The sequence below is a fragment of the Gymnogyps californianus genome, chromosome 2, assembly GCF_018139145.2.
Source record: "Gymnogyps californianus isolate 813 chromosome 2, ASM1813914v2, whole genome shotgun sequence".
Classification (NCBI taxonomy): Eukaryota; Metazoa; Chordata; class Aves; order Accipitriformes; family Cathartidae; genus Gymnogyps; species Gymnogyps californianus.
In genome coordinates, this window is record NC_059472.1 from 116,049,796 (window position 1) to 116,067,358 (window position 17,563).

General features: G+C 38.1%; 1 protein-coding gene across 1 annotated transcript in view; it reads right to left on the minus strand.

The window, feature by feature from the left end:
• The window catches only part of ARPP21 (cAMP regulated phosphoprotein 21), a 244,242-nt gene that overhangs the window by 90,720 nt on the left and 135,959 nt on the right, over positions 1 to 17,563 (minus strand). The window contains 5 exon segments of the mRNA XM_050890972.1: positions 8,843 to 8,983; positions 9,880 to 9,939; positions 11,257 to 11,335; positions 12,570 to 12,714; positions 16,828 to 16,917. Of these exon segments, the coding sequence (XP_050746929.1) occupies positions 8,843 to 8,983; positions 9,880 to 9,939; positions 11,257 to 11,335; positions 12,570 to 12,714; positions 16,828 to 16,917 (515 nt within the window).

Below are 17,563 nucleotides of genomic sequence, written 5' to 3' on the forward strand. Positions count from 1 at the left end.
GCAGGACTGAAAGGAAGAGCCGGTAACACTACACAGAAGCAACATCTCCCTGTGTTTTTCATTCAGTGAGTGTGAGGTTTATTTTGTCACTCTTGCCCACCCTTCAAGATGCTCAGTCCTAGTACCCCAGCAGCACAATTTCAGTGGGACTGGCACCAGTAGCGTTTCCCATTATGAAAACCATGGTAAAGCTGAAGGCTGCAGGATGGACAGAGTCAATGTACACCAAATCTCTTCCATGCCAAGTTATTGTGTGTGGACCAAGCAGAGGGCCAGATCCTGAAGGCTTTCAAAGTATACAGCATCTAAAGAACTTGATCTAATGTTGAGGTATCATCGCATAACTCATGACCCTCACAAGCTTTCCTAAAGTTTAATTCCAGAAAGTCATCTTGTTTTAAAACACAGATGCAAAAAACCATCTTGACTCCCCGATAGTCTGCCTGAGTACAGGCTTCAATATTTTGCCCAGTATTTTGGGGCCAGAACACAGGAATCTAGCTCTGAACTCAGGGGAGAAGCCAGCAGGCCAAGGCCACACTGAAATACCAGCTCTTCTGCTAGATGGGGCTGAAGCGCAACGCCCTTTCTCAGACAGGGACCATTTTAGGAGCTTCAAAATGGTCTGCTGTCCTCCTGTGATCAAACTAAGACTATTTCTGTACCTGAGGGACCTGCTTCTCCTGTTCCCAGTCTCCTGGATTGGATTTAGTTCTTGATATTCAGGATGTCTGTCGAGACTGAACATCTTGCATAGCACCAATTTATTTCCAGCTAGTAGAGGCTTGTAAGTGGTAGCATAGTTTATTACAGAATTCATTAATATTTGATTTTAAGGATGTGGCATACTCTGTAAGTGGCTGAAAATTACAGTGTTGCATAACTGCTGTGATCTATTTAAAACTACGTTTTTCTATCTTAGAACTTCAATAATTAACAAGGAAGAGAGAGAGAAAAAGAAAGCAAATTCAAGATTTGAAGACTACCAATGAAGGCAAGACCCCAAAAGCCAACAGGCTAATGAAGAAACTATTAGTCCTCTTGAAATGCCCCATATGTACAAATTAATACCATAACAAATTCTTGTGCTCACTTCTACTTCAGGCCGTGAACATTTTCCCCATCTCCAGCAGGAAGACTCATGGATCAGAAGTCATCCCCTGAACAATCACTGGCCTGAAGAAGAGTGCGTGTTTTCAATAAACTGTCAGAGACTCACAAGGCTACCTTGGAAATAGTGAGCAGAAACAATGGACTTTGCTTATAAAGACAAAGGTTTCTCAAAACTCACGATACTTCCTTCATTTCTAGTGATCATGTCATATTTCCTGCATTAAACATGAGACAGGCAACAGAAGCCTAAAAGGCAATTACTAAAAACAATTGGGACCACCTCTAAAATTCACTTGCTCGTATATCAGCACCTCATTTCTGAAATGCCCAGATTTAAAGACATTATTTCACCTACTACTGACATACAGTTACCTCTGAGGAAAGCATAGGAGCCATTTCAGATTTCCAGATCTCTCTCCAGTGATTTGAAAGTACAAGTGACCAAAGAGTATCTTGATTAACGGGTACTTTCCTGCTGCAGCTTGGACAAGCACATAAAGACATGAGTTAATTACTCATGCAAGGAAGAGTTTCCCTCAACCAAATTACCTACTTGCTATTCCGTAGCACTTTCTTCCTGGGTAACTTCCCATCTCCCTGCACAGAGCAGGTGACAATAACCTTCTAGGTTTATCAAAACTTATACTATTACGTGGTGTGATTGTAAGGATTAAAAAAAAAAAAAAAAAAAAAAAGAGAGAGAGAAATACCATAGATGTCTCCTGATTAATGCTTAACTAATATTTCATTACAGTATAGAACAGTTGTAAAGTACATGTCCACCTTAATTATAAACAATTTCGTTTTGATAAATTACATTAGATGAAAATTTAATATTGGAGCTATTAGAATGGGTTCATTAACCCTAACATCTCATTTACAGAGTAAGTCATTTCCATGGGTCCAGTATATGGCTTACACTGATTGAAGTAAGAATGAAGCCAGTATTTAAGGGTCAAATTCAGCTCAGCTTCAAGCGTACCAAGTATTTTATTTATTTTCTTTTGTATCTTTCATGTAAAACAGGCATGTGACTAAAATGAGAGAATGCTTGCTCAGAAAAAAGGCTGTCCTAATTCAAGTATCATTAAAATAAAGAAAATGAACATTTTCAAAAAAAAAAAAAAAAGACTGGGAGAAAAAAAGCTCAATCTCTTCCAGATGAGCATCAAGCAGTGAAACGATGAATGTGCACAACTTTAAATAATGCATTTAGTCCAACAGTGGCAACTTTATGTCTGAAACAAATGCCTGTAGCATAACAGTAAGATATTGCTAAAATCCCTACCAGTTATTAACATATGTATGCCCTGAATTACTTCTCCAATCACCACGTGACTGGATAAAAGAAAAGCAATTCCTCCACATCAGGTGGCTCTCTCCTGCAATAAAAAGCCGAGGCATTGCAGTGCACAAGGAGGCTCAGGTCACTGCTGGAGGCAGACATTTCCTGAACCTCAACGCAAAATGTCTAATTCCCCTTAATGCTTTTCTGAAGTGTTTCTCGGGAAGTTCCCCACTCCTTCTCGGATGTGAAAGCCTTCCCCTGTTCGGCATGCAAGGATGCACTGCCCAGCTCTGGGCTGCAGCTCCGGCCACAGTGGGAAAGGCCAGAAAGGAGCTAAAGGCTAAAACCTAAGCATCACAGCAATGGCTACTGGGACACTGGGCTCTTGCATCCTGAACAGGATTACTATTGCACTGAAAAAAGGTTTTTTTCTAATCATGCTCCCAATTTAATCCCAGACTGAAATAAACAGATTATTTTTGTATGAAAAAGTCAAGAAATAAAATCCATGAAAACCAACATAATTTGTTACTTAAATGCTACATATGTTACTATGTAGCTACATAAACTCATAATTATTATTTTATTGATGTTCTTACTAAATTCTTAGTTGCATAATGTATTAGTTCATCTTAAACTGGAACAAAATGTCTCAGCCACTTACAGTGTTATTTCTCAGTTACACAGTTTTTCCATTTTAGTTGCATACATCTACTACACACCCTTATATTTCTCTACACATTTGTAACATATGACACTGGTATACTGATTGGGCAACAGCAACTGTAAACCAGAGGGAAAGTATAGATATCCCCCATTTCTGCTTATTTCTTAGTAGTCAAGGAGCAACTGTTCTGTAGTGAAGACGGGAAAGAGGTAACTACAATACGAAACAGAGGAATGGAGCTGACTCCATAGTCCCTTGAAGAAAAGTAATGCAAGACTCCAGTGAAAAAATAAAACCAGAAATAATGGTGTCCACATATGTTTTCCTGGATCATGTGGCTCATAAAAGCGATTCTGCTCTCATGAGATCATTATTCTGTGTACATATATGATAATCAAGGATAGCATAAGATGCTTAAATGCAGATGCAATACCATACAGCAAACCATTTGCCAGATAACTATTCTATATTACAACGGGGGGAGAAAAAAAAAAAGACCAACAAAACTGTGCTTCAAATGCTCTGGTAAACATTGAATTGCTTTGACTGAGATTTTACTAAAGAAGATATACGCGTTCAGGTACACAGTTGTAACTACTACCATATACCTAACTAAAAAAGAACCATTACAAATTGTGTGTGGAAAATGTCCCATCTTTCCCATCAGCAAACAACTGCTTAAAGAAATTAAAGTCATTTACACTGAATACCTTATTCAGTCAAGGGGAAAGGCATACTTTTCTGCATACTCCAAAGGCTGTAACATTCGGTATCTCAAGGAAGTCTTCTTGGCAATTCAGCCTAGGGTAAAAAAAATTTCTAGAAATATTCCTCATTGAAATTGCCAATGTTCAGTGAATGCCATTTTACTGACATACAGGATACTGTATCAAAGTTCAGATTCTTAAGATGGCAAAATCGGCACAGCGCACCACTAGCATAGATATTATCTACAGCAAGGTCATTCAGTGTATACACAACAGAAACCTAAAGAGAACTTTTCTTCTTTTCTTGTGATTCAAACCACCCTTACGCAGAGGAGACAGAATAACACAGATTGTATATCATAACTACGAAGGTCTTGTAGGTTATTCGAAGTCCATGCTGTACATTATGTCTCCTTCTGCTGATACAGTTCAACCCTAGATTATAAGGAACCCCTGTAATACACATAACATCTTAGTATTGCCCAAAGTTTTTGATGCATCTCAAAGGCACCAAAAAAAAAACTTCTGACCGGGCTGATATTATATTAACATTTACATATTAACAGAGTAGGAAGAAAACCAAATATTACAAGGATCGTAACTCATGATGCTCTTGGAAAAAAAAAACAGTCATAACTGAAGATGTGAGTATTGGTATAAAGTTCATAATAGGTACGTTACACCCTCAGAATGTATGAAAATGTCTAAATACAACTATTATATATCATAAGCACTCCACCTTCTCAATTCTGATGAGCCCTGCCACTCATGCTTATATAAAAATGTACACGAATGCATGTGTGGGCTGTGGTACAGACATACTTGTCACATAGGTGATGATCTCAACCAAATGAAAACCCTTTTCATTTACCAAGGACACCAAACACACTTCCCCTACATTTCTCCACCTATCTACAGATAATCAAATGAATGAATCTGATTGAACTGATATGTATAATAATATGAGCAGTTCTGCAAAAAGCTCTGAAGTTCTTGCAGTTGTTTGATAGGAATTGTGAGGAATATACAGAATAGAAGGTGGCACATACACACTTTTTTGGCTCCAATTTAGGATGCTCTAACATATTGCCTCAATTCCAAACTTCTGTTTATATCATATTTCACTGTCTTAAGTTCCCCGTACATTTCTGTATATCTTTAGATAGATGACAAGCAGACACAGATGACAGACAAATATACATTACAATGGTGACATGAGCAGTTTCATACTGAACAAAGCAGACTTCCCATTTTAAGTAGTATTTGAGCTCTTTGACTATTAAAACAAAACAACAACAAAAAAAATCCTCCCTCGTTTTCTGATCAACTTCTCATGTATACTGCTGAGAAGATTTCAAAAGTTGGACAATTTAGTTAGGCAGGCTTTGTAAGATATGAGACCATGAAAAATGTTATTTATTATTCAAAGCTGCTCTTTTTTAACCTAGTCTTAATTTCAAAAATCCTATGGAAAGATAATTTCTTTTTTAAAATCCACTATTCTGTAATGAGAGCTAGAGTACAGAGACTTAACTTTGTGAAGGTTAATAAACATTTGGGTAGTTGAGGTCATTTCTGTGTTAAAATTTCATTTCATAAAAAAAGCTTCAAAAACAGTATGACTTGTTCACATTCCAATAAAATTAAAAAAAAAAGGCACCTTAGATTAAGCTCCTCATCATAAATATTCTTCAGACTGCAAAATTGTCATTATGGTCTGACTGTATTTTTAAGAGAGACTTCCCTGAGAGTTCACGAAAGCTGCAGGATTGCAATCCCAGAAAGATTCAAGTCCTAATGCATTTTCACCATCATTTTCCCTCCTTCGTAAAGCAGCATGGATGACCAGACAAGCCACAGCCCTCCTTCCAGCTGCAACCTCTTCAGTAAGTGCTTTCTCAAATTCCATACACCTGAAAAGTAGGTACTTTACAGGCACAGGTACGTAGAAGTGGATATACATTGCCCTAAGATGGCCAATTGATGAAAGAAATTAAATGCCCCCCATCCACTCCATTCGTACCCTAGTCCCCCATTTGACGGACCCTACTCTGTGCTGTGGCACCTCTAAGGTAGTGTTGTTACCAGATTTTTGCAATCAGCCCATTCATCTCAAAGCCATTAACTCTTCTGACACTTGTGCCTCCAAGCACCTGTGGGCAGCGAGCACGGGAGGTCTCTGCTGAACAGAATAAATGCACCTCATTGCCTGGAGCCAGGGAACAACTCATTGCCTGCAAGTGTGAGCAGAGATGCGACACGAACCCTCACTTGGCCAGAGAAATAAGCCACAAGGTGCTTATTCAAGCCCACACGGCAACTCCGCGGAGTCATACACTCTTCCCAAACAGGCACACACACACACACAGAAGTCACAGCCAGTGCAGAATTTATGAATTCTTGAGTACGCACGAATATTCTTCCCTCTTCACAGTATGCAGCTAAAGTACTTTGCAAACCATATGCCATAAAGAGATAATTTATTGTCAAAATGCAAATCTTCAGAATATCTGTCTATGGGGCCTCTCCATAAATTCACATAAAACTATCAAGGCTCAGGCTTACAGCACAGCATAACCACGTTGAACAGCATTTCAGCCGCTCTCCAGATTCTCCAGTATTCTGGATACTGTCCAAGTGGTAATTAATAGAGTCAACACATTCCCAGTATTTGGTGTTGATTCTGAACCGCACAAAATTGTCTCCTCTGAGAGTACTGAAATGCAGAACACATGAAATCACATCGGACGCTTTCAGATGTGGAACTTACATAATATTTGCTGCAGATAATAAAATCTCATCAGCCCGTATTCAAGCTGGATAATAACAATCTATTTTCTGTCAGAGCCAGGGACTTTTTAAAAAAACATGCCATCTCCTCCAGTTATGAAAAGAAAGAGCTACTTCTACAAAGCTTTATTTTACAGCAGTATCAAAATAATGTAAATAACACACTGGAACATCATGATGCAATACAAGCTTCATATAATCCAGTTACCTACCACCAAATCACCGCAGAAGGGAAAAAACCTGCAGTTTGTGTGGTGCTTACAAAACAGCTGTATTCACAGTCAACAGAGGGGTAAAGCCCTGTGTTTATTTCTGGAAGATCTACACAGGAATGGTGTCAGAACCAATTTGTCTGGCTCCATGCCTCACCTCCAGCTTGCAAGACCACAGCTGAAAGGGACATTCGATCCGTTATACCACTGCAACATCCTGCCCGCTGAGCTTGCCCAGAAGGATGCCAGCTCATGCCTGGTAAACAGCCTTGCTTGCTCATTCCCACCACGCAAGAAGCCACAGCTTCACCAGAGCACTCAGACAAAGTTTTGACTGTTGAAGAAGACTTCAGCGTCCTCTCCAGAAGCACTGTACAAGCATTTCCAACAGTGCTTCCAGTGCTACCCATCTCTGCGATGCACAGCCACACAACTGGGCAAGGCATTATCAGATATTAATGTGATATTATCACATTATCAAGTCAACCAGGAGAAGGCAATGCTGTGAGGAAAGATCTGCAGCAGCTGGTGCACTACAGAAGTGACACAGATGTGAAGGGAAGAAGGAGAACTGTAAAGAGAGAGGAATGCCTAAAAAGCATTCAGATATGATTGATTGTGTTTTAAGAGGAGACTAATTTTTTTTCTCATTTACAGCTCAAAAATGAACACCGGTTTGCTGCATACCCAGCTTTTTCTTATTCATACCCAAACATAGCCCTTGCACAGGGGCAGGTATTACCAGAGCCTGAGGCTAAGCCTTAGCAGCCTGAGTTAGTTTTATCGAGCTACTGTAATCCTCTTGACCGACTGTTAGTGCACGCTTTATTCAAACCTTTAAAAACATCAATGTCTAATGTTGTTTTGCAGATATCCAAGTATCTCAGGGATAGCCCATGAAAAGGATCTAAAAGAAATTGTCCATGATCTTAAATTTACTTCACACGTGGAAGATTTTTAGGGCTCATTGAAATAACAAATACCAATGTGTTTGGCTCAGGTTTTGACCTAGCAAAATTAGGTAATCCCTCCAGCCTTCTACAGGAGAAGCCAATAACATTAAAAAAAAAAAAAATACTCTCTGCATCTGCGTCTAAGTAAGTCATCTAACTACTGGATATGTAAATGAAATAAATGTTTTTATTTCTCTTACTAATTGAATACAGGAAGTACACAATTTTCAAATGGGGCTTTCCTGTTCCAATACCAGATACCAAAACTTCATTACCCAGTTGTAATTACTTCCTCTTCATTATGTAGTTCATAGGTAAAAACGGAGAGGAAAGCTACAGTTCCATGATGGTTAATACACACGTGGCACTCAGCAGAACAAGTGATGCTGATTAGGCAAGGACACATGACTGCATCTTTGCTGAATTAGGCAGGGAACTTCGTATCAAGCTTTTGCTATCTTTATATAGGTTCATGGAGGAGAACATAAAGCATGCCAGCACAAGTTTAACCTGTCAGGAATTTTGCAATGCATTTGAACCATCAGAAGGAATTTATATCCCACAAAAACTCTGTGGTCAAACAATGAGATTTGAAGAGAAAATAAAGTGGAACCAGGAGGGGAGAAGAGGAGGAAAAGGGAATGGATGGTGGCAGGTGGTGGAGGGGAACCAAATCCTAAATAATCAGGTTGGGCAGAAAATGACTCTTGAAGCAGGGAGAGCCAGAACAAGGGAAGAGGCAATCTTCCAAATACGTTTGGGTTATTTAGGAATATAGCTGTATGGTATCAGGTGACATGTAAAGCAACGAGCTCATTTCTGTAGCAAAGTGATCACTAAGGAGTCAGAGAAAGTAACATTCCAAGATACTGTATTAAGTTTCTTGTGAGAGACAAATTGGGTTGATTTCTCCTTATGCATCTTGATATCCTTAAATAACCTCACAATGTGAGCCCTGTCCTCCCCTCCCACCCTAGAAAGCGATAAACAGCACTCACTTGCTGCAAAAATTTAAAACATATTAAAAAAAAAAAAAATATGCCACGCAGTCATGGTACAAGCCAGCTCTTGGGAAAGGGAACAAAGAAAAACACAACAGGCTAGCTACTTACATTCTTGTATTGCTGGTCTTGTTGATAATTACAGATTTTCCAGTCTGATCCACATTGTGATCCATTCCAAAGTAAGCTGCCACTCTGTGCACTAACATCCTCTGATATGACGACATCTGAGGGAACTTTTTATAGTGATTACTGGAAAAAAAGAAAACAAATCACATTGATAATTACATTTCCCTCTGAGCTATAATTAAATGAAAATAGCAATACATTCGATAATTCAGTGGATGGAAGTCTGAAAACTTCTCCTTTGTGCATTTACATATAAATGTTTGTAACAAGAAGGCAGAAAAAAGAAAAGAATTCCTTTTAGAGTTTCTAATAAGCACGTTTCCATGTGCTACACGGGGACAAACAAAACTCACGCTTCACAGTATCTACTGAGTCTTCTGTATATTGGGAAGAACTCGTCCCCCGACCCTGCACACACACTCATGTTCCCTGCACAAACAATCCTGCAGATTTGCTGAGACACTGGCAACAGCTTTCTGCCTTTCTCCCAAAGGTCAGATGCAGGGTGATGCTGGAAAGATCTAGTTTGGCAAATACTCCTTTTTTCTCTCTTACTGACAAAATGCTTATTTCCCATCAGCATAATTTCTTCCTCTGCCTCTGTTCTGACTCTCTATTTTTTAAAGCTGCAGAAACATTTTATTATAAAGAGCACGTGGTAGCAAGAATCCCTCCACCAAAGTTCCATTTTATTTTCCAACACATTAGAATAATGTAGCACACAGGGAAACCTGTGAGGTAGCATATTTGATCATCCTCTGCACTGAAAGCTTTAATTATATTTTTGGACCTAAATGAGCAGAGCCAGTGCAATTATGACACAATGAAAAGCAGAAGGTTTTCATTTACATCTACTGTATTTTAAGCAGTACCACCATGCGTCAGGAAACAAAAGCCTGATCTTGCAGTGTGCCAGTAAGTGCTCAGGAGCACTGTGGTCCATATGAGCGCATCCCTTGCACAGCTCACACTGCTACATGCACACATGACTTAATAACCAAGTGTGGAACTCAACTTACTTGTTGTCACTAATAAAATCAATAATTTCCTGTTCCATTTTCAAGAGTATCATTCTGTCCCTGTCAAAAAGAAATGCAAGGATTTGTAACATCAACTACCAATAGACATTTTAGATGAAAAAATGAATATATCAATGTTTGTAAGGCAGTTTTGCAAGCATTGTCAGCCATCTTGATTAAAAATGAAACGTGCTTTGCCCTGGTGCATCTGGAGAAGACTGCAGCCTGCTTTGCTGCACCTTCGCTGACATACGTGACAGATTTAGCTCTTCCTTGAGCTCAACTATGGTCTGAGAGTGCTTCCAGCCACACCAGGCTGGGATCAATGCATTGCATAGAAAGACTCTCACTGCTATGGATAGCTTTGGTCCTTTTTCACCCTTTTTTTGATGGAAAATGAGATTTCCAGCTAACCTTGCTCTTCCATGAGAAGAGCTGCTACCCACAGAAATTTTCAACATTTTGTCTGAGACAGATCTTCCAATCTGCAGATGAGAAGACTGGGCATATCTAATCTAGCTAGAGAGCACAGTGGAGAACAACACCTTTGAACTATGGCTCCCAGGAGGCAATGCTGCAGCATCTTAGTCAAAATGCGCTGTTTTTAACTGCAAGGTCTCGGATGTTCCTTTTCCCCCCGCTCTCCTGCCAAAAACATTCAAAAATTTCCCCAGCATATTTACACACACACATTTTTTTTGTCTAAGCTTGACAGAGTCCATCACTCCTCAGTTCTTTTCAACTTTCTCATTTTGTGCAGATAAAACAATTCAGGGACCTTCCATCATCTACACAAGAGGTTATGCAAGCTGTTAGGTACCCAATTATTCCTAGTTCTCCTATAATTGCAGAACTATGTGGTACCTATTTAACAGATTCAATTGAAATGAACATTGAAAATCACAACGTATAAAAACGTTACAGATCCTTCCTTAAACTTTTAGAGGCAAATTTAGATGAGATGAGCTTGTTGCTCCAAATGAAAACTATGGGAATACTGAGAGCAGAATTTGGCACTGTGCACAGGATTTTAATTGCGCACAGCACTGCCAAAAGAAAGCTACTTTATATTCATATACAAACCTCCAACTGCAATGGTTATAATATATTACTGCTAACATCATGTAGAACTATATGCAAGAAGGTAAGGACCAAGACCAGATGTCGCTAGAAGTGAAATTAAGCAATGGGTGACTGGATGGGGAAGTAGAAGTTGCTGACTTTTTACAGCTTTTTGCTCAGTTAACAGCCTACCTCCTTTACATTTTCCCTCATAACCATCTCCAGAACTAATAAAACACAGTGTACAGTTACGGGAACTCGAAGACCGCCAGCTATAATTTCAGGAGTGCCAGCTCTAATGCAAAAAATACCTACCTGGGATTATTCTTTAATGTGTTAATGAGAAACTCATGCAAATCTATGCCTGTTGAGTCCGTATACTCTTGACTGCAATCTGAAAAACAAAAACAAACACCTCCCCACTCATTTATTTCAACAGTCACAATTAAGCTATGCTATAAATCAAAATCCGTTTTTCAGCAACAATCTGAAAGCATATGCTCTGAAAAAAAAATGTTCATTTGGAGGTCAGCCAAGAAATGCTCAGAAGCATCGGGTGGACATTCACGGTTCCTCTGTACTGTTCTACTGAGAACACGGCACCAAAACCAGACACCAACAGAAACTGCTGGTCATTTGAAAATCATGGGAAACCTCCAATGCCACTCAAGACCTTGCCAAGTTCTTCCTTTAAACTACTACATAAAATTTTTAAAAAATGAAAAAAGAAGTTTTATTCATCAATGTCTCTTTGCATTGCTTAATAAATGTGATACACATGGCAAATGAGGCATCGTGCCAGTGGGAATTCTATTGGCATTAACAGACTGAAATCCAGTGACGCCTGAGAGTGGGCGGGTAATAGGGATGCGTGACAGTAGTCAGAATTAATTTTGCAGCATTGCTATATCGCCTGACTCAAAAGTACACATAGATCCTCAAGCTGGCATGAACTGTGAGAGCTCCATTGAAGCTAACTGACAATTCACACCAGCTGCGGATCCACACCCAGGTAGGCAATGATTATTTTTGAGAGTACACTGCAACTTTATACCACGGATTAATAAAAAGCTTTTTAAAAAAATACCAAATTTAGACACCAGATCTTTTCTGAAGAAGCCTTAGTAGGTGACAATAGTAGATTGCAATGCAGGTTAAAGGTCATGGATGGATTTCCTTACAGCATTTAAGAGAAATTCTCCATGAGATGAGCAATAGTGAAGAGGATTACTCTCTACTGCCTACATTGCACAAGCGACTTGACAATATATTATCATTAACAGGGAAAAAAGTGTATTAGAGTCTTATACTTATTATATAATCACACATATATTTACATATATATGTGTTTATACCAACACAGTTAAGTATTCAGAAGAATGATTTTACATTAATGAAAATTAATAACCTTGAATACCAAACCTCAGTTTGGAAGGTTTCCTCACTCTCAAAGCCCGATGTTTGTATGAAAAACACTCATGCATACACATTTCAGGTTCTGAATTTTCTCAATGTATGAAAACACTTCTACTGTGTATTTATACACAAATAAAGAAATGCATGCTTATAAAAACATGCAATCCTTTTTATAACAGTAATTATAGCAATTTAAATATTTTTAAGTTCACCTTTTGATAACATTCTGATCTTGTTTTTTTCACTGTTTTTATCTTTATTTTTATCCTTCTCTTTTTCTTTCTCGGAGTCATCTTTACTGGATTTATCTTCTTCTTGCAAGCTAGGAAAACTTGAAAGCTGTAGTTGGATTGATTCCTGTTGGGGAAAAAAAGAAAGATAAATTTAGGGCCAGATTCAGTAAGCTTCCCATGGCTTCCAACCTGCAGAGATTTACGTTAAACTGTGTAGCTAGAAAAGCTGAAGCCAGATACATTTCTTTCCTATTTGAAAAATGATTTTTTCCCAGGACAATAATGACATCTTAGAGGCCAAATTCTAGTGGTTAGTATATTTCTTCCCTAATATTTGAATACTATAGACTTTTAGTCTACCTATATTAAACGCACTGTATTATTCTACACTTTACTAAATCTCACTTAAGACTTATTAGAACAGTGAAATACATTTTATATGGGCTTTCTTAAGTAATTCTATAATTTAATTAATACTACACATGTTAAATGATGATCAATGGATAAATGTCTGAAAAAATAGAACTTTCTTCCCCTCACTAAAAAACCTGCAGATTTATATATGAGCTGTTTTGCACATGTAAGCGCAGTATCAGCTAGACTGAGCTTTCAGGCTCTGACAGTAGAAGAGTGCCAGCAAATTATAAACTCAGTTGTATACAAGAGGGCTTACTAACTTATCAGGTACTTCATATTTAAAGACATATGCAAACATGTCTTCAGCAAAAGGTGTGAAATGTGCACTGTGATTTTCAAACAAGTTGTGGTAAGTTAAATTCTCCAAGGCATCACAAGTTTTACCCTCAAAAATTCAGTATTTCAGAAACTATGAGTCGCTTTGAAAGCATCCTTCCACTTTAAAAAGTTAATGAAAACTGACAATTCAAGCTGGTTTGCATTTTCTGATTTAAGAACTTGTCATTCCCCACTTACAAGATTACTTCATATTGGCTTTGTTTTAACAAAACACAAATTGATTTCTTTTGAAGTTACCATGGCATAATTTAAATATTTCAAGAAATACCAATCTGGTTGGACAAAACTGAAGGAAGCATACTTCTGTGTTCATATTCTTTTGAAGAAAAAATGGCCAAAATAATACTATATGCTTAAGTAGTGTAAAAATGCAGGTTTGAATTAAGCTGTCACAAAACTCCCTAGTAATGCAGTTTTCTTTAATAGAAGAGAGTCCTGCATGCCTGATAATTTTTTGGCATCATGTTAATGAAAACCAAATTAACCCATACTGGAGAAAAATCAGTTTCTTGAATGCTAGTAAATTCCCTTCCTCCACAATTTTTCAAAGAATACTAGCATACCAAAAGATCAACACAAAATTTTAAAGTAAAGGGTGGGGGGTTTTTAAGTAACCAGACCATTATGAATTCAAAAGATGCTTTCAATAACTATTACAAATTTTGGGTTTCTGGATTTTTTAAAGAACTACAAATCAGTCACCACAACACACGTAAGACAAGATCCTAACAGAACAAGATATCAGCATAAACATGCCACAGTAAGACAGAAATTGGTAATTTCTCAGCTTAATCATTATTGACTTTTTGTGAAGTTCGAATGTGGCACAAAAGACTTGAGGTGAAAAGCACTGTAAAAGAGAAACAAATCCCTAGAGCCAAAATTTAACCTGACCTACCGTCCTTAATCCCTACTTCTGTTAGTTTTGGCTGACAGTATTAGCCAAAAACTGAGTGTACAGAGGGAAAGAGTGGGAACTCCTGGTCATTTGACATAAGGATTCGTAGAAAAATGTTTGCTAACCTGCTCAGCAGTTGCACTCAGAGGACTAACGTTATGCCTGCTTTCTTTCACTTCAAATGGTAGTTCAATTTCTCATTCAAACAACAAACTTCGGATCAACCACTGCCAAAAGACCCTGAAGGATTCCCTGCACTGCCCAGAGCAGAGCAACTGTGCTGCTAGCTTTTCAAAACAGGAGAAAAATGTAACTGGCCATGTTGTTCCCAGGATATTAATCCTAACCTTCACAGTGGTTGCTAAAATGCACTTATGAAAAGGAAAAATGACAGACTTTACACATAAGCACACATATGAACATACAGTAGATACTGTCTTACGTGTAACATAATACTTATATATTTGCACTAGAAGAAACACACAAAAGGGCTGTAGAGTCGTGAAAGCAAGCTACTGTATATTTTCTTCCATTTTTATTGATTTTTCTCAATAATAAAATACAATGTTAATAAATACATTGATACAAGGTAAGTATAGTGAACAACAAAATAAATGTTCAAATTGCAATAATACACTTCTTGGTCAATAGTATAACAGTAAAGGCAACATTCCTTTTAAGTAAGGACATAGTGAACCATCAGGTAAGCGTTCAAGATCAAGTAATACAGGTAAACAAGTTTTTTCCCTATACAGGAAAATGAAGGCAAGTATTCAAATATAAATACAAACATCAAGTCTGCAGTACAATCCATACTCAGTAGTTCTGGCAATGTACCATACATTCTCTGGTAATTAATTCCCTGTGCTTTGTAAACCATTAAGATAAAATAATAATTAAAAAAAAAAAAATTCCAAACAGAAAATAAGCTTTTTCTCCTCTAAAGTAAAAGCAAAGCAATTTGGTTGGCACAAAACTTCCTGTATCCTTCAGCCAGTCCAAGGAGGAGCCTGCAGGTCCAGCTTTCCATAGCAAAGCTGAGCCACATTCATTAGTAAAACGTCAACGAGAGCAAAAGTGCAATTCCTATCTAATCAATTACACCAAGCCAATTGTGTCTTTAGGAAATGGATGCTGGGGTCCAGGGAGGCATTTTATCTCCCATAAATGTTTCGATATGGTCAAAGAAATCCTTGCCGCAGCTAGTCAAAGTCAGGTAAGACCAGAGGCTGTGTGTAACAGGAACCCCTCCTCTGCCTGGCGTCAGGGTGCAATCCGGACATGGATTTTGCCTCAAAACCTGCCAGTCTCTCCGACGTTTAATACAGGTCCTGTGCAGTACATTATAAACTACCATGCGATGCTTAATACAATCTCTTTATATTATTCTCCTTTTCATTCTCCATTAAACAATAGAAAATACAAATGAAAGCAGAACAAAAGCCACATATCCTGAGTAACACAAGTTAAGCAGAAAGCGTATACCTACAACGGAACAACTGATAAAATAACCTGCCCATCTACTGCATAAGCATCATTGTAGAGCAGTAGAACATGTAGACGTCCCCCTGCTAAACAACCTGGTTTTTGGTCTTTCAAAAAAAAAAAAAAAAAAATTAAAAAAATAGAAAAACCTCTCCATACTTATGAGCTAAGAGGAGAGCTGGATTTGTTTTGTTTCAAGTCAATAGAGGAAATGGTGAGAAAGTACACTTAAATGTGATTTTTTGTTTTTGTGCTAAGCTTACAAGAAGTCACTTGCTCAAGCTCTCTCGATGGCTGATCTCATTTGCACATAAACATCCCATAAATTATAGGCAGTGCTCATGATATTTTGGTTTTGGTTTTTTTAAGCCTTGCTCTTACCAGGCAAGCAAAGAAGAGTATTTGAGGTTTTTACTTTTGGATTTTGGGGTATTTTTTGAAGTTAGTCTACAAAGACTGCCACCAGTGTTACTGTCCAAGGTGAGGGGTGCAGGGGACAGAACTCTACCAGCTGCTGGGAATACAACACTACCAGTACAGATAAACTCAAATACATGCTTTTTGATACCGGAAAATCTACACCAAGACTTTAGAAAACAAATGCCACTCAGCAGGAGGCATCCTTGGCTCTATCAAGGTATTTTAGAGAGCGAAGGACCTGTGAATTTTATGTGAAGGGGGACACTGATATGAACTGGAGTCTCAGAGGAACCAGAAACCAGAGCATATTCATAACTGTATCTGGTGCAGCCTCGGAAGAGATAGCCTTAGAGAAAAGAACATATATTAATATTCTTTTTGATTGTTACTATTTTTTTTTTTATTTTAAAATCTGAATTCTTTTGAATTCTTTTCCATTTGCTGAAATTTTCAGGGGGTCTGGAAAAAAAAGCAAACAACACCCTGTGATATAGTATAAAACTAATATTTCAAAATAAAGTTCACGCTAAACCAGATAACTTCATAAAAAACGTGTTCATTGTTGGATGTAATTTTTCCCCCAAGAAAGACATTGTTAAATGCCCAATTAAATAACATAATCATGCAACTGAACATGGAGGTCAACCATGCAGCTAACAGCAATGATTGCAAGTGTACCTGATTATCATGAAGATTTTCTGCTCCTGGGCGAGGGGATGACTCTTCACATACAGCAAGACTCCGGACGAGTTTTCCTTTAGCTCCTGACTGAATAAAAGAGAGAGAAAACAAAACAGAGAACGCTACTACTGACCCCAAGTCACATCAGCTGCAAACATCTGCTGTCCCTAAATATCCCAAACAACTACTACCCACCCAGCCAGCAAAATTGTATCTGCCTTCGATGGGGACAGAAAAGCATTCTAAGCAACAAGCCATTTGCCACACAGGGGAGGTGGTAGGTTTCTTTTTGCTTTTAATCATTTCTGCTACAGTTCACTCAATTCCACCAAAAATCGTAACAGCAAAGAATAGATAATCCAATACAGAAGGTAATTTAACATACAGTTAAACTCAAAGGTTCTTTCTGTCATTCGGTTTTGGGGTTTTTTTTGTTGTTGTTGTTTGGTTTGGTGTCCCCCCCGCGCCCTTCTAGTAATATTATATCTAAGGAACACGGACAATAAAATGTGCAAGTTTTATGGATTTGCACTTGGAAAATTAAAATAAGGTTTTGTGGGGTTGTTCCTAGAAGCTCCTTTTTCCCCCCCTTAGGGAGCTAGTCAATCTCTGCTTCTTTATGTCAAGATTAGTCCATTAAAATAAAATTCAAACAAAAACGTTAATTACTAAAGCAAAAGGAACGAGCTTTTTCCTTCCCCAGCGGCACACAGAAGCACACATGCTGTCTAAC